Below are 25,023 nucleotides of genomic sequence, written 5' to 3' on the forward strand. Positions count from 1 at the left end.
AAATAAAAGCCATCAGAAAGAAACAAAAAGTCAACTGTTGGATAAACCTTTATACATATTATATATAATATACTTAGTACTTATGATATGCTGCCTTATTCACTAATTTTGCTGTGTCATTGATGTGTAAGTTTTATCATCCATCACAACTGTACAGCATTTCTAGAAAACTGGTTCTTTTTTTTGTTTGTTTGTTTGCAGTACGCGGGCCTCTCACTGTTGTGGCCTCTCCCATTGTGGAGCACAGGCTCTGGATGCACAGGCTCAGCGGCCATGGCTCACGGGCCTAGCCGCTCCGCGGCATGTGGGGTCTTACCGGACCGGGGCACAAACCCTCATCCCCTGCATTGGCAGGCGGACTCTCAACAACTGCGCCACCAGGGAAGCCCGAAAACTGCTTCTTAAAACTCAAATTGACTCATGCTGCCCACTACTGAGTAGATGGACTGGTTGGGAATTAGAAAGGAGAGATGTTCAAAGTCTCTCCTAGGCCTGGCTGCTGAAGGAAGAAATCCTGAATAGGTGTCCCTTCTGTTTACCACAGTTTATCAGTGAGCCTTTGGATATGCAAAGGCAGCTAACCAAGGGCTGAAAAGCTACATTTCTCTTCGTCATAAAGTGTGGGCTCTGAGCTGGTATAGGGGAGATGAATCCTGAAAAACAGAGGAGAAAGGAGGTTTGAAGAGCTTCTAAGAATGCCAAACAACATTTTGGGAACCTGGAGTGCAGATGTAAAGAGGCTAATGAGAAATTCCCAGTGACAGGGTAGGTGAAGTAGTTTAAGAACAGGGATGCCTAACATGTACTATTTTGTTGTTGGCATTATTGTGATGTAAAATCACTCTATTATCTCAAACAGTTAATAAAATATGCCACATGTTTTGGGGGTGGGAGGATTAAAGGAAGGGCTAAGTTCCACTGGTGTATGGGTGTGGAGTAAAGGGAAGAAAACAGTCTAGGGAGAAGAAACAAGACTTTACTATTAATTGTGTTGTCACACTGCCCTCTAACGGGCTGTCAGTATCTTGCCAGATTCAGTTGCTGGCTTCTGAACCACTTGACTCTGCCATCTGCAGACAGTTTCCCCGCACTTGCTGACAAAGTTTGTCTTAAGCTTGAGGCCTGGGGAATAGCGCAAATTGATAAAAGCTGCTTACCTTATTGTCTTTGCAAAATATGGACAGTTTCCAAAATATGACAAAGAGGCTTCCCCATCAGAGTTGTGTATTTTATATTAACATTAGATCTGCACATTCCACTATGATTTGAAGGCACTAATGATGGCAGCTTTGCTATGACTGATGATCAAAATGTTGGCATAAAATGATATTGGATGCTTATGCTATTAAAAATAGTTTGAATGATATTTTGCAAGAACTATTAAAATGATTTCCAGTTATTAATTCAAAATAAACTCTCTCTTTAGGGATTTTAAGTTAGAGTGAAGCCAGCCTACACCCTAGCAAAGTAACTTGGCAGCTAAGATGATGAGGAGTCCTATGCCAGGCCAGCTTCATTATGTTTTTGTTGGGTTTGACTGCAAATCCTAATTGCAATTGTACCTATTCAGAGCTGGTTAAATCCTTGCTATTCCAGCTTTTCCAAGTGAAAGAAAAGGAAACTCCAAGTCCACTAGAGTGGTACTATGTAACAAGCATCAGACTAAGTTGTAGAGATAACTAGCTAAATAAGACACCACTACCACCTTCAGTGAGCTCAGTGTTGGCTAAGGGGGAAAGGCATGTTACTGTCATGTCCACAGTACCCCCTCCCTTTAGCAAATAGAGTGTCTGGCTAAGATCCATATGCCTAATGGTACTTGATGAATATGTGTTGAATAAATGAGGGAATGAATGAACAAACATATGTGTATAGGTTAAGAGTTTGCCAAATAGCCTGTTTTTGGTTTTGTTTTTGTTTTTTCGCGGTATGCGGGCCTCCCACTACTGTGGCCTCTCCCATTGCGGAGCACAGGCTCCAGACGCGCAGGCTCAGCGGCCATGGCTCACGGGCCCAGCTGCTCTGCGGCATGTGGGATCTTCCCGGACCGGGGCATGAACCCGTGTCCCCTGCATCGGCAGGCGGACTCTCAACCACTGCGCCACCAGGGAAGCCCCCCAAATAGCCTGCTTTGATCCCAGCTCTGCCACATACTAGCTATGTAAACGTACTACTTTACTTAAACCCTTTGAGCCTTAGTTTCTACATCATAAAATGCTTAGCACAGTGCCTCACATACAGTAAGTACTCAATAAATAATATCGTGTGAAAAGGGCAACAAGGAAAAGAGGGAGTGATTAACTATGGAGATTAGAATCTAAGATTATGTACTGTATATGTACATTTAGAAGTACGGAACAATTGTTGGGTTTGGGGAATTTTTTTATGCTGAATGAGGATTCTACTTTATTCTCTAAAACCAAGTGGTAGGAAAAATGATCTCTGGAGTCAGTGACTCACATACTTACAGTTCCATAACCAGAGAGAGAGAAAATTATCTGGCTAACTCAAGTTAAAAAATTCTCAGAGAAGGCTCTCTTTGGGTCAGGTCGAAGGCCCTCTTTGGGTCAGGTCCATCCCTAGACCAATCATCTTAACGTGGTGTGGCAGGCAGAATAATGGCCCCTCAGACATGTCCATGACCTAATCCCTGGAACCTGTGAATTTTACATGGCAAAAGACAGGATTTGGCTTCCCTGGTGGCGCAGTGGTTGAGAGTCTGCCTGCCGATGCAGGGGACGCGCGTTCGTGCCCCGGTCCGGGAAGATCCCACATGCCGCAAAGCTGCTGGGCCCATGAGCCATGGCCGCTGAGCCTGTGCGTCCGGAGCCTGTGCTCCGCAATGGGAGAGGCCACAGCAGTGAGAGGCCCGCGTACGGCAAAAAAAAAAAAAAAAAAAAAAAAAGACAGGATTTGTAGATAGGACTAAAGGTACAGACCTTGCTATGGGGAGATTGTCCTGGGTTATCCAGGTGGGACAATCTAATCAGGAGTCCCTAAAAAGCAGAGAACCTATCTATCTTTGCTGTGGTCAGAGAGACATGTGATGACCAGAAGAAGGGTCAGGGTCAAAGAGATGTGACATTGTTAGCTTTGAAGATGTTCGTAGGGTGTCAAGAGCTAGGAATGTGAGAGGTCTGAAATCTGGAAAGGGCAAGGATATTGACTCTTCCATAGAGGCTCCAGAAGGAATGCAACCCTGATGATACTATGATTTTAGCCCAGTGAGATCCATGTTGGACTTCTGACCTACAGAGATGTAAGATAATACATTTTTGTTGTTTTAAGCCACTAAGTTTGTGGTAATTTGTTAAAACAACAATAGGAAACTCCTATGCCAGGGAAATAGGGTGGAAACTTAGTTTCAGTTCCTCCCCAGATTCGCTCAACCTCATCTGCCCTGAGGAAGCTTGCTCAGTGAGATCTCCCAACAGCCTCCATGACTGCCCGCCTTCTTCATTCACAAGAATACAGGGGTTTGAGATAATGAGGTAGATGATGCAGAGAGAAGCAGAGATAAGAGGTAGAGAGTTCTGATGCTACCTGAGCCCCTGGTTCCAGTTATTTTTTGAGGCCAAGGCCATGTCAGCACTATGGTTATACAAGTTAGTTAATTCCTCTTTTTGAGTTAAATTAGTTAGTTTGAGTTAAATTTCTGTGACTTGCAACTAAACTGTCCTTCCTAAATCATAAACCTAAAGTGAGGGAGGGATGGCTGAAGGAGAATTTTTTAAAAAGCCTTTGGAGGGATTTCCCTGGTGGCACAGTGGATAAGACTCTGTGCTCTCAATGCAGGGGACCCAGGTTCAATCCCTGGTCAGGGAACTAGATCCCACATGCATGCCGCAACTAAGAGTTCACACGCCACAACTAAGGAGCCCGCGTGCCAGAACTAACACCCAGTTGCAACCAAATAAATAAAAATAAAAAGACTTTGGAGACAGAATCTGATAACAGCTTAATGTGATTTCATAGCAACCCACTCAAAAACACATTATTCTACTTTAGATGAGGAAAGACATACTAATTGGCTAAGTGGCTTTCCCACAAGCAAGTGTTCTGAAATTAAAATGTGAAAATCCAAATAGGTTTGCTTTGTTTGCTTCCAGTGAAACACACTGCACTTAGTGTGCCCGCCTTATGTTAAAAAAAAGTCATCAAATTAGAGCCACTCTTTTCCAAGGCCTGTTTCTACAGCCTCAAACACTTTTCTTTCCTCTGTGAGCGATGAGCTCAATGCTCTAGAGTCTAGACAAGTACTGGACAATCCTGCTTTAACCTAAGTGATGGTGGGGGTGACAGGAGGACTTCTGAGCACTGGCCATTTGATCATTCTTCCTTCCCCTAAAAAAAGAGAATTAAAGAGCAGTCCCTATTGTTCCTGAGGCATGTTAATACAAGGCTTTGTATGTTCCATCCCAACAGATATTTTTATAATTTAAATGGAAATATATAATGCCATCCAAAATTCATGACATTGCACTTTTTGAATATATGTATGCTTGCTCTTTAAACTTTGCCATTAGCAAATAAAAAAAAGACTATGTCCTTTGGTGCCACAAATAAAGGAAAAGCAGTTGCATCGTTGTTGCCCCAGGGCACCTTGCCCCTATGAAGCAGTTACTGGTTATGCCCATGGAGCTTCACTGTGAACCCACCCTCTCCTTTTGTCTGCCTTTTCTTCTTGGAAGGAATATAGACTGCTCAGAGAAAAAGAAGAGAACAAAAGTTCCAGCAATGGAGGGCTGAGAAACAAAGTGGGTAACATCTGACTGTTATATAATATTATCTTTGGTAGAAAATAAAAGGACTTGGAATAAATCTCTTTGGTCTGCTTTCTGTTTTTGGAGTTCTGAAGTTCTTGTCTCATTTTTGTCTCTGAAATTAAAACAAACAAAAGAATTAGAGAGAAAGAAATGTTCGTAAAACTTGATGCCAAAACACCACTAGTGGACCTTCAGATCTTAGCTTAGATGATATTTAATTCATTTGTTCAAAAGTATTTATTGAGGGACTCCCCTGGTGGCTCACTGGTTAGGAATCCACCTGCCAATGCAGGGGACACAGGTTCAATCCCTGGTCCGGGAAGATCTCACATGCCACGGAGCAGCTAAGCCCGTGTGCCACAACTACTGAGCCTGTGCTCTAGAGCCAGTGAGCCACAACTACTGAGCCCACGTGCCACAACTACTGAAGTCCGCACACCTAGAGCCCGTACTCTGCAACAAGAGAAGCCACCGCAGTGAGAAGCCCACACACTGCAACGAAGAGTAGCCCTCACTCACCACAACTAGAGAGAGCACGTGCACAGCAACAAAGACCCAACACAGTCAAAAATAAATAAATAAAATAAATAAAGCTTAAAAAAGTATTTATTGAGTGTCTATCATGTGTTCTGTTGAACAAATCAAGCATATTCCCCAGGGCCACTGTGTATGGCTGTGGTTAATGGTACCCAGTGAAGTTGTGCAGGGCACAACTTCCACTACTGGAGGTAGTCCTCACTCTCAAGGAGATTATATCTAGTGACTTCTAGGAAGTCTTGCTTGAACTTTCACTCCCCTCTCGGACTAGAAAAAGCAGTCCATAATAAACCCAGTCATAGCACTTTATCCGTTTGTCTATAATGGTGTCATCCTCTGTTAGATTGTAAACTCAGAGGGTACTGAGTTTGGGACTATCTTGTTTGTCCCTTTCCAGGGGCTAGGGATGCATCAGTGAATTAAATAGTCAAAAAATCCCTGGCATCTAGGAGCTGATAATCTAGAAGAGAGAGAGAGTAAACAAGTTCAGTATATAGCATGTTAGATGGAGATACACACTATGGAAAAAAAATCAAGTAGGGAAGGGGTCTTTCTCCTCCTTTACTTTGGATCTTTGCACAGATGTCACCTTTTTTTATTTTGAGAGAGGAAACCTTTGGAGGTTCACAGTAGAGGAGAGATACTATCTGTCTAAAAAGAAAAACATTTAGGAATAGAACAGTAAGCACACTTAGCAAACAGCTAGTAAGGCAGTTATCAGCTCTCCACTTTGCCAGCAATCAGGTCACAGTGAATAAAGACTTATATAGAATATAGAGAATGAGGGCCCAGCCCTTCCCCTCTAAAACTCTGACACTTTCAGATTCTTTCTAAACACATTTTAACAAACATCCTGGAGAACCCTCGTGTCCTAACTTGAGCTGGTTTTGCATTGTTGCAAAACAGCACATCTTTTAGTATCAGCCTACAGACCTTTTGTACGTGGTTAGGGTGTCTGAGGCTATGGAGCTCTTCTCTAAGCCTTTCTAAACCACCCTACTTGAGAAAGTGTCCTTTATCAGGAAATGACGTCCTGGATATCAAGAGACTCCGTTATACTTAACACATATTCCTATCCGGAATTTTCACACTGGTTTTGCCTCGAGGATAGGCATAAATGTATCTCTTCCTTCCGACTCTCTGGGCCTCGCTCCCTAATCTTTTGACAGGAGCCAAGGAAGCATCCTCGCCCCAAGAACCCCTCTCTCCCCGTAGGCCACTCGCCCGCGCCGCGCAGCCTTCTGGAAGCTGTAGGCCCCAGAGGTCCTCCGCGTCAGAACTACAACTCCCGGCAGCCTTTGTTTCCCCACACCTCCCTCTTGGCGCATGGCCTGTCGGGAGGGGGCAGGTAGCGGGGGGGCGGGGTCCAATGGGTGCTGGCTCCCGAGGAGAGGGCGGAGGAGAGGAGGAAGGAGGCGGACTCTGGGCCGCGGCCCCATTCATTGCCGCGGCCGGCCGGGCGGGGGTTCAGTATTTTCCGAGTTATGGAGGCGCTAATTCCTGTAATCAACAAGCTCCAGGACGTATTCAATACGGTGGGCGCCGACATCATCCAGTTGCCTCAGATTGTGGTGGTGGGAACGCAGGTGAGAGACGAGGATGGCTTCCGCCCAGGCCAGAGCCCGGGGCGCGGGCCTGGACGGGACTGCGGCAGCGCTTGCTCCCAGACTGGCCGTCGCGGCCTGTGGAAGGAGGGCGCTGTTGCGCCTGGGCGTTCCTCTGGGGCTGGTAGTCCAGGGCCCGGCCCGGAGGCGAGGGGCGGAGCCGGCGCGGCGGTCCCGCGGGTCCCGTGGGCGGGACGGACGGGCGGGCGGGCCGAACTGGAGTCCGTCGGGACCAGGCGCGGCTTCGCCCGCGGGCCGCTGCTTCCAAGGGCGGCTGGGGGACGCGCGGGGCACTCGGGGCCGCACTGGGCGCGCGGGGAGGGTAGCCCTTTCTTGATTGGTTTCAGGGCGGCGGGGTGTTTTATTTCCCTCCTTGCCTTGCTCAGGGGCTGCGGAGTCAGTTTTGGAACTGCGGAGTCGGGGCCGAGAAGGCCGCTACTGTGTGCACCTGAGTGTTTTCCTGCAGTGTAATCCAGGTTTCGAGAACGCGAAAGCAGTTAAAAACAAAAAAAACCCCAAACCAACTTGTACTTGGAGTTTGTGGGTGTTAGGAGGGATATCCGATTTTTCTGCGTAGGCTGTGGTTTTTGTCTTCCATCTAAATTGGGCATCAAGGTTCTCTGGTCCTTTCATGTTGGCATTTCTTATAGATAACACATTTTTATATGCGGAAATATTGAAGAAATAAATGTTATTTCTAGAAGTGACAGAGAAGTATAAGTTTCATTTTTTCTGCCTGCTGCTTTTCTTGGTTGAAGAGTAATCAACCATAGGCCTTTTTTTATTAGAGTTCAGAGAAACGCATTTTAGAGATTACTTAGTATATTGATTTTAGTGCTTTCCTTTTTTAATGATGTTTTCTATTGGAAAGGGGACGGTTTCCTCACTTTCCACGAGGTTCATCGCTACAAAATTGATGTGTAGGATATAACTATTTTGAGAGGGAACTTAAAAATATAATAGAGTATGTCCAGACACTGGAAACCTTGGAAACCATAGATATCCTAAGGTGGGCGGGAGGGACTTTTAAATAGTTAAAGCAATAGAAATTATTTCAGAAACACATTTCCTTGGTTGGCCATGGGATTGGTATAGATTCTGCCCAATCCTGCCTTAATATTTGTAATGACTAGAGACTCTGGGTCATCAACATAATAAATTATGAGAAATATATTTTTTGAGTATATTTTGTTTACTGCTGTGTTCCTATTCCTAGCTCTTGGAACAGTCTGGGGTATGTAGGAGATGCTCCATAAATATTTTGAATGAGTTACTAGATAGTATTTTTAAAACACTGGGGCTTTTATCATCAAAACCGATCTGTTTTTGTAAATAAAATTAGAGGAGATTATATAAATTAAATCTTCTTGGGTAGTAATTTGGAAGTGTTTCCTAGCTGTAGGACCAGAAACTTTCCATATACTTTTAAGAGAGTCTCAATGCTTTTTAAGCATGAAGCAGTAAAAGAATCAGAGCTATAGTGTGTCAGTATAAATAGTTTAAAATCAAGAAGGATTTTTCTTACATGAAATAGAATTTATTTCAGTGAGTACACCTGTTCGCAAAATTGAGGAGGGGACAGGGTAGAAAAGTAAAGATTTCACCATTGTGAAAGCCATTAACATATGCCAGCAAAAACCATCCTAGTAGTGATAATTATATGCCACTTTTGCATGTTGATGTTTGGAATTACTCTGAAGGGAAATATTCAGTTTTTAGACTTGATTTAATGAGGGTTATCTCCATTTATGTCCTTATTAGCTGAAATTCAGTCCTTTATTATTCAGGTACAGAAGAAATAAATAAGAATAGACGCAATGTCTTTTCTCCCATAGTTTCCTCAATATGGTGGGAAAAAAACCTCTTCTTGATTTGAATACAAGTACACCACTACTTTGTCATCTAGGCTAGTTAATGTTGTGTAACATGTATATATACAGCACTTCACATTCATATTTAATGGAGTAGTGTACAGTGAGTGAGTTCCAGATGTAGTAAATGTTCTGTACGTAGTTCAACTGGTAAATTTCTCAGTGGCAGTGATCATGTCTCTGTCTTACGCTTTACCTGTACTTTAAATGGCTACAGGTCCCATTTTGGGGAACTTTTTATAACAGTGATTCTCAAACTTGAGTGTATATAAGAATTACTTTGAAAATAAGTTTCCTGGACCCCATCCCCAAAGATTTTGATTTTATAAGTCTGGGGTGCTCCAGGCACCATAGCCGATTCTGATGCAGATGGTTCATAGATGTGTATAGTATATTAGTGAGTCTTTGATTTTATAGTGCATGAAACTGGAAAAAGCAGGGAAGCCTAGTCTAAGGGCGTACTGCTGTTAAGTAGTAGGTTGGTTTTGGTGGCATTCTTGCTCCAAAGTATCAACTGCCAGGCAACCTTTGCTGACCCCTAAATATTTTAAACTTTGATTTCTCAAATTGCCCAAATAATACTGTTTTGGGGGCCCAGAGAGTTGGAGAAGTTGAGGAGAGAGATGTTTACAGCTGTCGATCATTCACAGTTTTTATGATTTAGCTGAATATATTGCTTTCCTTTTTCTCTAGCCGAGATCCTCTGTGTGGAAAGACCAGAAAATGGGGAGAGAGAAGGTTGATACTTTTAGACCTTGGTGTACTTTGCAGGTGGAGAAGGAGATAAGATTTCAATGACATTTGTGACTCAACTTGGGAAATTTAATCACTGTTTCTTAAGTTGAGAATTGGAAGGGGGAGCCCTCCAGGTATGTAATCCAAACCACAACCTAGTATAGGAATCTCAATACAGATGACATTAACCTGAGACTCTGGCTCAGTGCTGCTAGTATTGTGCTTTTTTGTTTGTTTGTTTGTTTTATTTTATTTTTGGCTGCACTGGGTCTTTGTTGCTGCGTGCGGGCTTTTCTCTAGTTGAGGTAAGCGGGGGCTACTCTTCGTTGTGGTGCTTGGGCTTCTCATTGCGGTGGCTTCTCTTGTTGCAGAGCACGGGCTCTAGGCCTGCGGGCTCAGTAGTTGTGGCTTGCAGGCTCTAGAGCTCAGCCTCAGTAGTTGTGGCGCATGGGCTTAGTTGCTCTGTGGCATGTGGGATCTTCCCGGACTAGGGCTCGAAACCGTGTCCCCTGCATTGGCAGGAGGATTCTTAACCACTGTGCCACCAGGGAAGCCCTGTGCTTTTCACTTTGCCTTTTATTTTGGTAATTTCAGCACTCCACTTTCAGTAATTCAGACAGATACAGGAGGAAAAGGAATCTTGGATTTTAAATGACCAATCTGCAAACCAACTGTTCAAATTTAACATTTAAAAAATTAAAATATAATCCATATAACATAAACCCCAACATTATAAAGTGTTCAATTCAGTGGTTTTTAGTATATTCACAAGGTTATGCAACCATTGCCACTATCTAATTCCAGAGCATTTTCATTACCCCAGAAAGAAACTTTGTATCCGTTAGTAGTCACTCCCCATTTTATCCGCACCCCCACACCGTTCCTGCCCCCCGGCAGCTACTGATTTCTGTCTCTATGGATTTGCCTATTCTGGACATTTCATATAAATGGAATCATACAATATGTGGCCTTTTGTGTCTGGCTTCTTTTGCTCTGTTTTTTTAGGATCATCCATGTTGTAGCATGTATTAATACTTCATTACTTTTTATGGATGAATAATATTCCCTTGTATAGATATGCCACAGTTTTTGTTTATCCATTCATTAGTTGATGGACATTTGGGTTATTTCCACTTTTTAGTTATATTGAATGATGCTGTCATGAGCATTCGTTTACAAGTTTTTGTGTGAACATATGTTTTCAATTCTCTTGGATATGTATAGTTGACACTTGAGCAACATGGGTTTGAACTGCGCAGGTCCACTTACATGCAGACTTTTTTCAGTAAATACTACAGTACTACCCACTTATATGAAGGTTGTTTTCAATGAATACTGCACTACTACATGATCTGTGGTTGGTTGAATCTGTGGATGTGGAACTGTGGCTCCAGAGGGCCAACTGTATAATTATATGCAGATTTTTGACCACACTGGAGTCAGTGCCTCTAACCACCTGTGCTGTTCAGGGGTCATCTGTACCTAGGAGTGGAATTGCTGGTTCATTTGGTAACTCTTATTTAACTTTTGAAAGAACTGCACACTTTTCCACAGCGGCTGCACCATTTTACAAACCTTTATCTGGTATATGAGGGTTTCCGTTTCTATTCACCCTCACCAGCTCTTGTTATTGTCTTTTTTAGAAAGTGCTAAATCATTCTGGAATTGTTTATTTTTAAAAAAGCCCCCCCCCCACACACATCCCCTCCTCCTGCATTCTGCAGCACTGTTACCTACATTTTATTAGCTCCTTCTGAAATCTTGCCCTCTCCTGCCTGATATGCCTACATTTGTCTTGTGTTTGTAGAGGTGATGGCTTCATTAAGTTTAGTAATTTGGTGCCAAATATTGATCTTAGTTTCATTCCTTCAGTGTTTTCTTGTGAGTACTCTTAAGTAAACTTATGTTTTTCCCTTTCCTTTTCTTTTTTACTAGTTTTCTGTGTAGATCGTGTGCTGCTTACTTAAAAAAATTTTTTTTAAAGCACTGAAGTGAAACTTACATAACATAAAAATTAGTCATTTTAAAGTGTACAATTCCGTGGCATTTAGTACATTCATAATGTTGTGCAACCACCACCTCTTTCTAGGTCCAAAACATTTTCATCACCCCAAAAGAAAACTCTGTATCCATTAAGCAGTCATTTTGTAATTCTCCTTTCCCCCCCAGTCCCTGGCAACCACCAATCTTCTTTCCTTCTTTATAGATTTACCTATTCTGGATTTTTTTTTTTTTTTTTTTTTTTTGCGGTACGCAGGCCTCTCACTGTTGTGGCCTCTCCCGTTGCGGAGCACAGGCTCCGGACGTGCAGGCTCAGCGGCCATGGCTCACGGGCCCAGCCTCTTTGCAGCATGTGGGATCTTCCCGGACCGGGGCACGAACCTGTGTCCCCTGCATCGGCAGGCGGACTCTCAACCACTGCACCACCAGGGAAGCCCTGGATATTTTATAGAAACAGAATCACACAGTTTGTGGCCATTTATGTTTGACTTCTTTCACTTAGTATAACATGGTTCATTCATATTGTAGCATGTATCAGTACTTCCTTTTAATTGCTGACTAATATTCTACTGTGTATACATACCATGTTTTATCATTCATCTACTGATGGATATTTGGATTGTTTCTATATTTTGGTTGTTGTGAGTAGTGCTGCTGTGAATATTTGTGTACAAGTATTTGAATACCTCTTTTCAGTTCTTTTGGGTATATACCTACAAGTGAAATGCTGGGTCATATGGTAATTCTATGTTTAACTTTTTGAGGAACCACCAAACTTTTTCACAGTGGCTGTACCATTTTACATTCCCCCAGCAACATACTAGGGTTCCAGTTCTTTATATCCTTGTCAAAACTTGTCATTGTGTTTTTTATTATAGCTATCCTGATGAGAGTGTGAGGTGGTATCTCATTATGATTTTGATTTGTATTTCCCTAATGACTAATGATGTGAATATCTTTTTAGGTGCTTGTTGGGGTTATTTGTCTTTTTATTTTGAGTTGTAAGAGTTTTTTATATATTTTGGATACCATACCATTATCAGTATATGATTTGCACATATTTTCTCCCATTCTGTAGGTTGTCTTTTTACTTTCATGATCATGTCCTTTGATGCACAAAAGTTTTAAATTTTGATAAAGTCCAATTTATCTATTTTTTCTTTTGTTGCTTGTGATTTTAGTATCATATCTAACACATCAAATCCAAGGTCATGAAAATTTATTATTATTATTTTGTGTTTTCTTCTAGTTTCAGCTCTTACATTTAAGGTTTTGATCCATTTTGAGTAAATTTTTGTCTTTGGTATGAAGTAGGGGTTCACCTTCATTCTTTTCCATGTGCCTGTCCAGTTGATCCAGGACTATTTGTTGGAGACTATTCTTTCCCCCATTGAATGGTCTTGGCTGTATTGTTGAAAATCAGTTGAATATAGGTGATAGGTTTATTTCTGGACTCTCAGTTATTTTCCATTGGTCTATAGGTCTGTTCTTATGCCAGTACCACACACAGTTTTGATTACTGTAGTTTTGTAGTATATTTTGAAACCAGAAAGTATGAGTCTCCCAACTTTGTTCTTTTTTTTCAAGATTGTTTTTGCAGTTAGGAGTCCCCTGCCATTCATTCCATAGCAGTTTTAGAATTGGTATTTCCATTTCTGCAAGCGAGGTTGTTGGGATTTTGGTAGGGATTGTATTGAATCTGTACATTGCTTTGAGGAGTATTGCCATCTAAATATTAAATCAGATCTAGAATTCTTGGTTGATAGGTTTTTTTCTTTCCCATCTTTAAATAAGTCATGCTATTGCCTCTGGCTTCCAAGATTTCTGGTGAGAAATCTATTGTGTTATTATTGGTCTTATTGAGGATCTCTTGTATTTGAATTGATTCTCTGCTTATCCCTTGCTGCTTTCAGTGTTTGTGTTTGTCTTTTAACAGTTTGATTATTATTTGTCTCCACGTGGATCTCTTTGTGTTTATCCTGCATGGTGGAGTTGAGTTCTTTAATATGTAGATTCATGTCACTTTCCCCATGTTTTCCTGCTTTTATGGAAAAAGTGGGGATTTTTATGGATATTACTTTTGCTTTTCAGGTATCCAGATCTCACTCTTTTAATTTTATGTTCCAGATAGAACTGGGCCTGTATTTTATAACCAAGAAAAAAATTCCTCCCTAAGGACTGTTAGGTCTCTAGCATTTTAGCAAGTTTGGATCCTGGATAATTGAAGTGATTTAAATTTTAGATTTATATTTTGCCAATACGTGGAGTGTTTGAGCTCTGCAGTAAAAACTTGTTAATTTATTTATTTAAAATACCATTAAGTTAATATTTCTAAGGATACTCAGAAATATTTTAGTTAAAATAAATAAGACAGGGACTTCCCTGGTGGCACAGTGGTTAAGAATCCGCCTGCCAATACTCACAAATTTTTAGCCCCTTAATATACAGGGGGCATGGGTTCGATCCCTGGTCTGGGAAGATCCCACATGCTGCGGAGCAGCTAAGCCTGTGCGCCACAACTACTGAGCCTGCACTTTAGAGCCCGCGTACCACAACTACTGAGCCCGTGTGCCTAGAGCCTGTGCTCTGCAACAAGAGAAGCCACCGCAATGAGAAGCCCACGCACCACAACGAAGAGTAGCCCCTGCTCGCCGCAACTAGAGAAAACCCGTGTGCAGCAGCAAAGACCCAAAGCAGCCAAAAATAAATAAATAAAATAAATTTAAAAAAAAAAGACAAATATTAAAGAAACCATAATCTAAAACTATTTCAAAATAAAAAGTTAAAAAATTAGGAAATGTACATCTTTATCTGTTATATTAATATCAAAATAAATAATTGACAGGTCTGCTTTATACAATGAAAAGTAAACATTTAGAAGTGAAAAACTGAATCAGCCTTGGTTAATGTGGCATCCATGAATATTTACAATGATCCCATTTTCAGTTGCATCAAAAGAATACAACTCCCTGCTCCCAGTTGATGTTAGGTATCACATAGAGCTAAAAATATGACAAAACGTTAAGGCTCCATCTCAGAATATAAATTCAAAACACTATAAATCTCAGTACAGTGCAATTTGGAAGAAACTAAAAGATGACACTGAAAGCATACACACAAATTTTTAGCCCCTAAATATACAAGATATTAAATTGATTTAGGGAGTATGTGGAGATGAAAAAAGCAGAAGACGTTGCAGTGCCAAGAGAGCCCTATTTTCAGAGCATGCCGGCTGTGACTTGTGCCACTTTGGAACTGCTGTAGCCACTCACCTTCCTGGAAAGAGTGCAGACATGGAGTGTTTAAATCACCAGGGAGAAACAAGCACTGATCTAAACAATTGTTGAAGAAACCTATGGCCATTTAGAATACTGAGGTAAAAATTGGGAGTGCACAGACATGTTTTGTTTGGTCTATGTGTGTTGACACATAAAATTTTTTAAAAATTGTGATATAATTGACATATTAGTTTCAGTTGTATAACATAACGATTTGACAAGTCTAAACATTGGGAAACAATCACCACAATAAGTCTAGAATGCCAATAAGTCTAGAGTGCCAATAAGTCTAGAGTACCAATAAGTCTAGTAGTCCATCACCACACATAGTAACAATTCTTTTAATTTTTTTTTTGGTTGCAGTGCACGGGCTTCTCTCTAGTTGTGGCATGTGGGTTTTCTCTCTCTAGTTGTGCACAGGCTCCAGGGCACGAGGGCTGTATAGTTGTGGTGTGCGGGTTCCACAGTGTGTGAGCTCTGTAGTTTGTGGCACACAGGCTCTCTAGCTGAGATGTGTGAGTTTGGTAGTTGTGGCGTGTGGGCTTAGTTGACCTGTGGAATGTGGGATCTTAGTTCCCTGACCAGAGATTGAACCCGCATCACCTGCGTTGGAAGGTGGATTCTTTACCACTGGACTACCAGGGAAGTCCCACAGTTCTTTTTCTTATAATGAGAACTATTAAGATTTACTCTCTTAGTAACTTTCAAATATACACCACAGTATTATTATCTATAGTCACTATGCTATACATTACATCCCCAGGACTTACTTTATAACTGGAAGATTGTACCTTTTGGCCACTTTTACCCATTTCACCCACCCCCCCACCTCTGGCAACCACCAGTCTGTTCTCTATATTTATGAGTTTGTTTTTTTTGTTGTTTGTTTGTTTTGTTTTTGTTTTAGATTCCACATATAAATGAGATCATGTGGTATTTGCTTTTCTCTGTCTGACTTATTTTACTTAGCAAGGTCCATTTATGTTGTTGCAAATAGCAGGATTTCCATCTTTTTTTATGGCTGAATGATACTCCTGTGTGTGTGTGTTTGTGTGTGTGTGTGTGTGTGTGTGATGTACACACCACATTTACTTTATTCATCCACTGGTGGACTGTTAGGTTATTTCCATTTCTTGGCTTTTTGAAATAATGCTGCAATGAACATAAGGATGCATATACCTTTTCAATTTAGTGTTTTTGTTTCCTTCAAATAAATACCCAGAGGTGGAATTGCTGGATCATATGATAGCTCTATTTTTAATTTTTAGAGGAACCTCCATACTGATTTTATAGTGGCTGCACCAATATACATTCCCACCAACAGTGTATGAGGGTTTCCTTTCCTCCACATCCTCAACAACACTTATTTCTTGTCTTTTTAGCAATAGCCATTATAACAGGTGTGAGGTGATATCTCATTGTGGCCTTGATTTGCATTTCCCGGGTGATTAGTGATGTTGAGCATCTTTTCATGCACCTGTTGGCCATTTGTATGTCTTCTTTGGAAAAATGGCTACTTGGGTCCTAAGTTCATTTTTATTTTAATTTTTATTTATTTATTTATTTTGGCCATGCAGCTTGTAGGATCTTAAGTTCCCCAACCAGGGATCAAACCTGGGCCCTCGGCAGTGAAAGCCGGGAGTTCTAACCACTGGACCACCAGGGAATTCCCTTAAGTTCAATTTATTTTTTTTTTCTTGTGGTACGCGGGCCTCTCACTGCTGTGGCCTCTCTCGTTGCGGAGCACAGGCTCCAGACGTGCAGGCTCAGCGGCCATGGCTCATGGGCCCAGCCGCTCCATGGCATGTGGGATCCCCCCGGACCGGGGCACGAACCCGTGTCCCCCGCATCGGCAGGCAGACTCCCAACCACTGCGCCACCAGGGAAGCCCCTCTTAAATCCATTTTTAAATCAGGTTATTTGTGTGTGTGTGTGTGTGTGTGTGTGTTTGTTTTTTGCTCTTGAGTTGTCTGAGTTCTTTGTATATTTTGTATGTTAGCCCCTTATTGGATAAGTGGTTTGAAAATATTTTTTCCCATTCCATGGGTTGCTTTTTCACTTTGTTGATGGTTTTCTTTGCAGTGCAGAAGCTTTTTAGTTTGAGGTACTCCCCCTTGTTTATTTTTACTTTAGTTGTCTTTGATTTGGTGTCAAATCCAAAAAATCATCACCCAAACCAATGTCAAGGAGCTTACAACCTATGTTTTTTTCTTCTAGGAGTTTTATATTTTCGGGGCTTATATTCAAGTTTTTAACGCATTTTCAGCTGACTTTTTTTTGGTATAGTGTAAGATAGTGGTCCAGATCATACTTTTGCATGTGGGCTGTCCAGTTTCCCAACACCATTTATTGAAGAGACTGCCCTTTCCCCATTTTATATTCTTGACCCCTTTGTTGTAAATTAATTGTCCATATATGTGTAGGTTTATTTCTGAGCTCTCTGTTCCATTGGTCTATGTGTCTGTTTTTATGCCAGTACCATACTATTAGCTTTTTTTTTCTTGGCTGCACCACGTGGCTTGTGGGATCTCAATTCCCTGACCAGGGATTGAACCCGGGTCATGGCAGTGAAAGCCCAGAATCCTAACCACTAGGCCACCAGGGAACTCTCAGATTATTATAGCTTTTTTACAGTTTGAAATCAGGAAGCATGATGCCTCTAGCTTTGTTCTTCGTTCTCACAATTGCTTTGGCTATTTATTTATTTATTTATGTGGTTCCATACAAATTTTAGGATTATTTGCTTTGTTTATTTGAAAAATGCCATTGGAATTTTGATAGGCATTGTACTGAATTTGTAGATTGCTTTGGTTAATATGGACATTTTTTTTTTTTTTTTTTTTTTTTTTCTTTTTGCGGTATGCGGGCCTCTCACTGTTGTGGCCTCTCCCGTTGCGGAGCACAGGCTCCGGACGCGCAGGCCCAGAGGCCATGGCTCACGGGCCCAGCCGCTCCGCGGCATATGGGATCCTCCCAGACCGGGGCACGAACCCATATCCCCTGCATCGGCAGGCGGACTCTCAACCACTGCGCCACCAGGGAGGCCCAATATGGACATTTTAACAATCTTGATTCTTTCAACCCATGAGCACAGAATATCTTTCCATTTATTTGTGTCTTCAATTTCTTTCATTAGTATTCTATAGTTGTCAGTGTACAGGTCTTGGTTAACCTTCTTGGTTAAATTTATTCTCAGGTATTTTATTCTTTTGATGCAATCTAAATGGGATCATTTTCTTAATTTCTCTTTCTAATAGTTTGTTATTACAACCTACTTTTGCATATTGATTTTGTATCCTACAACTTTACTGAATTTGTTCATTAGTTCTGACAGTTTTTTTGTGGAGTCTTTAGTGTTTTCTACACATAATATCATGTCATAGGCAAATAGTAACAGTTTTACTTTTCCTTTCTGACTTAGATGCCTTTTGTTTTTCTTACCTAATGCTCTGGCTAGAACTTCCAATATTATGTTGAATAGAAGTGGCAGGAGTGGGCAACCTTGTCTTTTTTCTAATCTTAGAGGAAAAGCTTTCAGCTTTTCACCATTGAGTAGTGGGCTTGTCATATGTGGCCTTTATCATGTTGAGGTATGTCCCCTCTTTTACTCACTTTGTTGAGAGTTTTTTTTTTTAATCATGAATGGATGTTGAATTTTGTCAAATCAATTTCCTGCATCTATTAAGATAATCATCAGATTTTTATCCTTCATTTTGTTTGTTTGTTTTTTTTGGCTGCGTTGGGTCTTCACTGCTGCATGTGGGCTTTCTCTAGTTGAGGCGAGCGGGGACTACTCTTCATTGAGGTACCTGGGCTTCTCATTACAGTGGCTTTTCTTGTTGATGAGCACAGTCTCTAGGCACACGGGCTTCAGTTGTTGTGGCATGTGGGCTCAGTAGTTGTGGCTCATGGGCTCTAGAGCACACGCTCAGTAGTTGTGGTGCACAGGCTTAGTTGCTCCGCGGCATGTGGTATCTTCCTGGACAAGGTATCGAACCCGTGTCCCCTGCATTGGCAGGTGGATTCTTAACCACTGTGCCACCAGGGAAGTCCCCTTCATTTTGTTAATGTGGTGTATAACATTCATTTGCAGATGTTGAGTCATCCTTGCATCCCTGGAATAAATCCCACTTGATCATGGTGTGTGATCCTTATAATGTATTGTTGAATTCAGTTTGCTATAATTTTGTTGAGGATTTTTGCATCTATGTTCGTGAGGGATATCGGCCTGTAATTTTCTTTTCTTGTATTGTCCTTGTCTGGTTTTGGTATCAGGGTAATGCTGGCCTTGTAAAGTGAGTTTGGAATTGTTCCCTCCTCTTCTTTTTTGGAAGAGTTTGGGAAGGAGTGGTGTTAATTCTTCTTTGAGTGTTTGGATTCACCGGTGAAGTTGTCTGCTCCTAGACTTTTGTTTGTTGGGTGGTTTTAATTACTGATTCAGTCTCCTTGCTAGTAATTGGTATGTTTAGATTTTCTTTTTCTTCATGAATCAGGCTTGGTAGGTTATATGATAAGAATTTGTCTGTTTTGTCCAACTTTTTGGTGTATAATTTTTCATTCTAGTTTCTCATGATCTTTTGTATTTTTGTGGTATCCGTTGTGACCTCTTTTTCATTTCTCATTTTATTTATTTGAGTCCTCTGTTTTCCTTGGTGAGTCTAGCTAAATGTATGTCCATTTTATCATTTTAAAGAACCAGCTCTTAGTTTCAGTGATCTTTTCTAATTAGTGTTTCTTTTTAGTCTCTATCTCATTATTATCTGATCTGATCTTTGATATATCCTTTCTTTACTACTTACTTTGGGCTTGCTTTGTTTGTTTTTTAATAGTTCCTGGAGGTGTAAAGTTAGTTTCTTTATTTGAGATCTTTCTTGTTTCTACATGTAGACATTTATTGCTGTGAACTTCCCTCTAAAAACTACTTTTGCTGCATTCCATAAGTTCTGGTACGTGGTTTTTCTATTTTCATTTGCCTCAAGATATTTTTTGATTTCTGTTTTGACTTCTTCTTTCATCCATTGGTTGTTCAGTAGCATATTGTTTAGTCCCATGCATTTTCCAGTTTTCTTCTTAAAATTGATTTCTAATTTCATACCATGATGGTTGGAAAAGGTCCTTTATATGATTTCAGTCTTCTTAGATTTATTAAGACTTGTCCTGTGGCCTAACATGTGATGTGTCCTGAAGAATGTTCCATGTGTGCTTGAGAAGAATGTGTACTCTTGCTTTTGGGTGGAATGTTCTGTATATGTATAGTGCATCTGGTCTAACATGTCATTTAAGGACAATGTTGATTGATTTTCTATCTGTATGATCTATGAAGGTCCCCTACCCTTATTGTATTGCTGTGTACTTCTCCTTACATGCCTGTTAATATTTGCTTTATATATTCTGTGCTCCTATATTGTGTGCACAAATATTTGCAAATGTTATATCCTCTTGTTAGATTGACCCCTTTATCATTATATAATTCCTTTTTTTCCTCTTAATGTATTCTTTGTTTTAAAGTCTATTTTGTCTGATGTAAGTATGGCCACCCCAGCTTTCTTTGGTTTCCATTTGAATAGGAATATCTTTTTCCATCCTTTCACTTTCAATGTGTGTGTTTCCTTACATCTGAAGTGAGTCACTTGTAGGCTGTGTAGAGATGGCTCTTGTTTTTTTTTTTTAATCCTTTCAGGGTACTCTGTATCTTTTATTTGGAGAATTTAGCCCATTTACATTGAAGTAATTTTTGATAGGTATGTAAATGCTTATTGCCACTTTGTTAATTTTTTTCTGGCTGTTTTGTAATTCCTTTGTTTTTTTCTTCTCTTATTCTTTTTCTTTGTGATTTGATGATTTTCTGTAACAGTATTTTTAGATTCCTTTTCTTTATCTTTTACATTTCTACTATAGGTTTTTGGTTCATGGTTACCGTGAGGCTTACTTAAACCAGCCCTTATTTATAAGTCTATTTTAAGTTGATAACATCAGTACAGTGCATTCTAAAGCTCTACATTTTACTCCCCTACCTTGCACATTTTATGTTTTTGATGTTATAACTTACATCTTTCTAATCTTATGTATCTATTAACAAGTACTGCAGTTATAATTATTTTTACTACTTTTGTCTTTTACTCTTCATACTAGATTTAGAAGTGATTAACCTACCATCTTTGTGTTAGATTATTCTGAATTTTACTACATATGTATCTTTTTATTTATTTATTTATTTATGGCTGTGTTGGGTCTTCGTTTCTGTGCGAGGCCTTTCTCTAGTTGCGGCAAGCAGGGGCCGCTCTTCATCGCAGTGCGCGGGCCTCTCACTATCGTGGTCTCTCTTGTTGCGGAGCACAGGCTCCAGATGCGCAGGCTCAGTAATTGTGGCTCATGGGCCCAGTTGCCCCACAGTATGTGGGATCTTCCCAGACCAGGGCTCGAACCCTTGTCCCCTGCATTGGCAGGCAGATTCTCAACCACTGTGCCACCAGGGAAGCCCTACATATTTATCTTTACTAGTGAAATTTATAGTTTAATGTTTCCCTGTTACTAATTAGCTCTCTTTTGTTTCAGCCTAAAGGAATCCCTTTGACATTTCCTGTAAGGCCAGTCTAGTGGTGATGAACTCCTTCAGCTTTTGCTTGTCTGGAAAACTCTTATCTCTCCTTCCATAGTGAAGGACAACTTTTCTGGGTAGAGATTTCTTGGTTGGCAGTTTTTTTTCTTTCAGCACTTTGAATATGTCATGCCACTCATTCCCTTCTGGACTGCAATGTTTCTATCCCAAAATCTGCTGATGATTTTATGGGGGATTTTCCTTATACATAACAAGTTGTTTTTTTGCCGTTGCTTTTAAAATTCTCTCCTTGTCTTTAACTTTTGACATTTTAATTATAAATGGTGAGGGTCTCTTTGGGTTCATCTTTTTTGGAACTCTGTGAACTTCCTGGATCTGAGTGTTATTTTCCCTGGGTTAGGGACATTTTCAGCCGTTATTTCTTCAAATAAGTTTTCTGCCCTTTCTCTTTTTCTTCTTCTGAAACTCCTATAATGTGAATGTTGGTCCACTTGATGTTGTCCTGTAAGTCCCTTAAAATGTCTTTTTACTGCTGATTAGATGAGTTCCAGTGGCCTCTCTTCAAGTTCACTGGTCCTTTGCTTCATGTAGTCTGCTGTTGAACCTCTGTTTGGTACTTTCTTGTATTTTCTTTCTGTTGAAAGTCTCTCTTTGTTCATTCATTTTTTTGAGCTAGTTTAGCATTTTTATGACTGTTAATTTGAACTTTATCAGATATATTATCTCCATTTCATTAAAGTTTTTTCCTGAAGTTTTACCTTGTTCTTTTGTTTGGAATATATTCCTCTGTTTCTTTATTTTCCTGGACTCTCTGTGTTGGTTTATATGCATTAGAATAAACAGCCACCTCTCCAAGTCTTGCAGGTGTTGTGAGTTCCCTCGTAATTGTGGGTCACTGCATGTGGGGTGAGGTTTATGGTGAGATTGTGTCTTAGCCTCTCCAGCCTGTTTTGATATGGGTTTTTGTCATTTGCCTGATATGTAGGAGTTGCTCAGCTAATTTTTTAGTTTCTTTCAGAGGGAATTGTTCCATTTCTAGCTGTAAATTGTGTGTGTCCATGTTAGGAGGTGAGTTCAGGATCCTCCTATGTTGCCATCTTGAACTGGAACTGATACACACAATATGTTTAAAAAAAAAAAAAGAGTTGCCAATGTTTAAAAATTGGTGGATTTAATGGAAAGGGCCAGGTTTCTGGTTTTTCCTTTAAAAAAATCAGAAAATCTGATAACACTACACCCACATTTACAATGGATTTGAAAAATGCCTGCTTTAGATGGTCAGGCTGTATTTAGTTAGACTTCCTTCCTTATCATAATATATGTGTTGCTCTTTTTTATAGTCTGAAGAGGGCAATGAAATGTTAACATGTTTCCATGTTTCTATAAAAAGGGGAAAGTTAAAGACTACCTGGGAAATATTCTTATATTTTTACTATTCCTGAGAGACATTCTTTTACTTTGTGAGATGTGAGATCTTATATTTTTAATACGCAAACAGAATGTCAGAAGAATACAATTTGATGTCATTTTGACTGAAGTCTGAGTTGATTTACCCATTCAGGTTATCTGCTTTGTTTGTGGGGGCAGTTGAGTTTGTAACCCATGTTTGTTAGTTTGCTAGGGCTGCCATAACAAAATACCACAGAAGACTGGGTGGCACATAAACAACATGTGCACAGAAGCAACAGAAATTTATTTTCTTACAGTTCTGGAGTCTAGAAGTCCAATAACAAGATGTAGGCAGGTTTGGTTTCTTTTGAGGCCTCTCTCCTTGGCTTGCAGATGGCTGCCTTCTCTCTGTGTCCTCACATGCTCTTTCATCTGTGTGTCACATCCCTAATGTCTCTCTGTTGTCCCCAAATTTTCTTTTTTAGTAAAGACACCAGTCAGATTGGATTAGGGCCCACCCTAATCACCTTGTTTTAACTTAATCACCTATTTGAAGATTGTCTCCAAATATGGTCACATATTGAGGTATGAGGTACACCTTCTAAGGGGCTTAGAGCTTCAACATACGAATTTTGGAAAGATGCAGTTCAGTCCACAATAACCCGTCTTAAAAAAACCTATATGTAGATACATAAAAACATACAACTAACTGAAAATCAGTAGCCATAAAGGAGACTAATGTAGATAATCACAGTAACAAAATGAGGTTAATACAGAATTTAGGAGAGAAATTTAAAAAGTATTTTTTGTGACATATTTAAGAAGGAAGAACAAAATGGCATAGTGGGTGGGGGTGATGGGGAACAACAGTCACACTGACATTGTTGAAAACCTAATTTATGAAATAGAAAAACAACTTGAGGAATTCTATTAAAAGACAAATCAAAACAGTATGTTATGAAATTTATTAGAGATGAGAGACTTGATGGTGAGAGCTAAGAGAGCCAAAATCCTTTTCATAGTTGATTGAGAAAGAAGACTTGGATGGACAAAGAATAATCAAACAGTAAGCCAACGTCCCCCACATCTTCAGATTTCAATTGCTGGGCACAAATATTGAAAGGATTGACATACCCTGGGTAAATTTCTGAAATCCAAACTTTTACAAAACCTCAGAATTCTCCAAGTGTCAAAATAGAAGGAAGGAGGAAAAAAAGATTTCCTAAAAGGGAAAGAATCAGACTGGCATCAGACTTTCAATCTGCAACAGTAAATGTTAGATGCCATGGAGAAATATTTAAAATTTAGAGTTCTTAGGGGAATTAATTGTGATTATAAAATTCTGTATCCATCTATACTATAACCATTATTTAAATGCAGTGAAACATACTGAACAAGAGAGAACAGAAGATTTAAAAAAAAAAATTCCTTCATTTCCCATCCAGGATATTGTGAAATAAAATTGAAATATTCCCTGAATTGCTTCCAGATCTCTGTTGTAGCTTGAATATAGTACTTGGAACTTTCTAGCAGAGTTGGACACTTAAACTAGTATAGATCACTTGTACAGAAGGCCAGGGTGAACAAAGGGACTAGTCCATAACCTATATCCAAGCTGTGTGTGGCTATACCAAGTGTCTGCTTAGGGTATGGGAGGGTGGTGGAAATGGAGCTTCTTTAATTACCTTATCAATATGAAATCCCGTACCACATTTGAGGCATTAAAAATTATTTTGAAATATTGAAAACATCGAAAAGGTACAAAGGATAATTTTAGGACACCATTGTATCTACTTCCCAGTTTAAGAAAAAAAATATTAACTATCTAGATGAATTTTCCTTCTTCCCACAGAGACATAACCAATTTCCTGAATTTAGTGTTTATCACGCCTATGCATTTCATTTTACATATAGTACCTATGTAGATAACATAAGTAATATATATTGTTTTACATGTTTTACACTTACCTGAAGTAAGTGATGTCAAATAGTATATATTCCTCTTCAGTGTTATTTTTACACAGTCATACATGTGAGATTTACCCATACGTACACATATATATTCCTAGTTTGCTCACTTAAACTGCTGTAATCTAGTATATGAATATATCAAAATTTCTCCTCTCCTTGAACATTTGAGTGTTTGCCCTTGTTTGCTATAGCAGTTTTAGTAAACAACAGTGCTGGAAACATTCCTATGAATGCTTCATTGTACACGTTTGAGAATTTCTCTAAAGTGTCAAGTAGTGGAATTACTAGACTGTAGGGTATATGTATTTTCAT

At 40.0% G+C, this 25,023-nt stretch overlaps 1 protein-coding gene across 4 annotated transcripts in view; it reads left to right on the plus strand.

Annotated features, from left to right (window-relative positions):
- The first annotated feature begins 6,699 nt into the window (after positions 1 to 6,699).
- DNM1L (dynamin 1 like) overlaps positions 6,700 to 25,023 on the plus strand; it is a 63,665-nt gene continuing 45,341 nt past the window's right edge. For 3 of the 4 annotated variants that reach the window (XM_081250092.1, XM_081250093.1, XM_081250094.1), the window contains exon 1: positions 6,712 to 6,889. In XM_081250092.1, coding sequence (XP_081106218.1) covers positions 6,788 to 6,889 — 102 coding nt within the window. In that variant the 5' untranslated portion in view covers positions 6,712 to 6,787. Of the gene's footprint in view, positions 6,890 to 25,023 lie in introns of all 4 variants that reach the window. The other variant, XM_081250091.1, reaches the window with a different exon arrangement.

Source organism: Mesoplodon bidens (assembly GCF_964165515.1).
Source record: "Mesoplodon bidens genome assembly, chromosome: 11".
Classification (NCBI taxonomy): Eukaryota; Metazoa; Chordata; class Mammalia; order Artiodactyla; family Ziphiidae; genus Mesoplodon; species Mesoplodon bidens.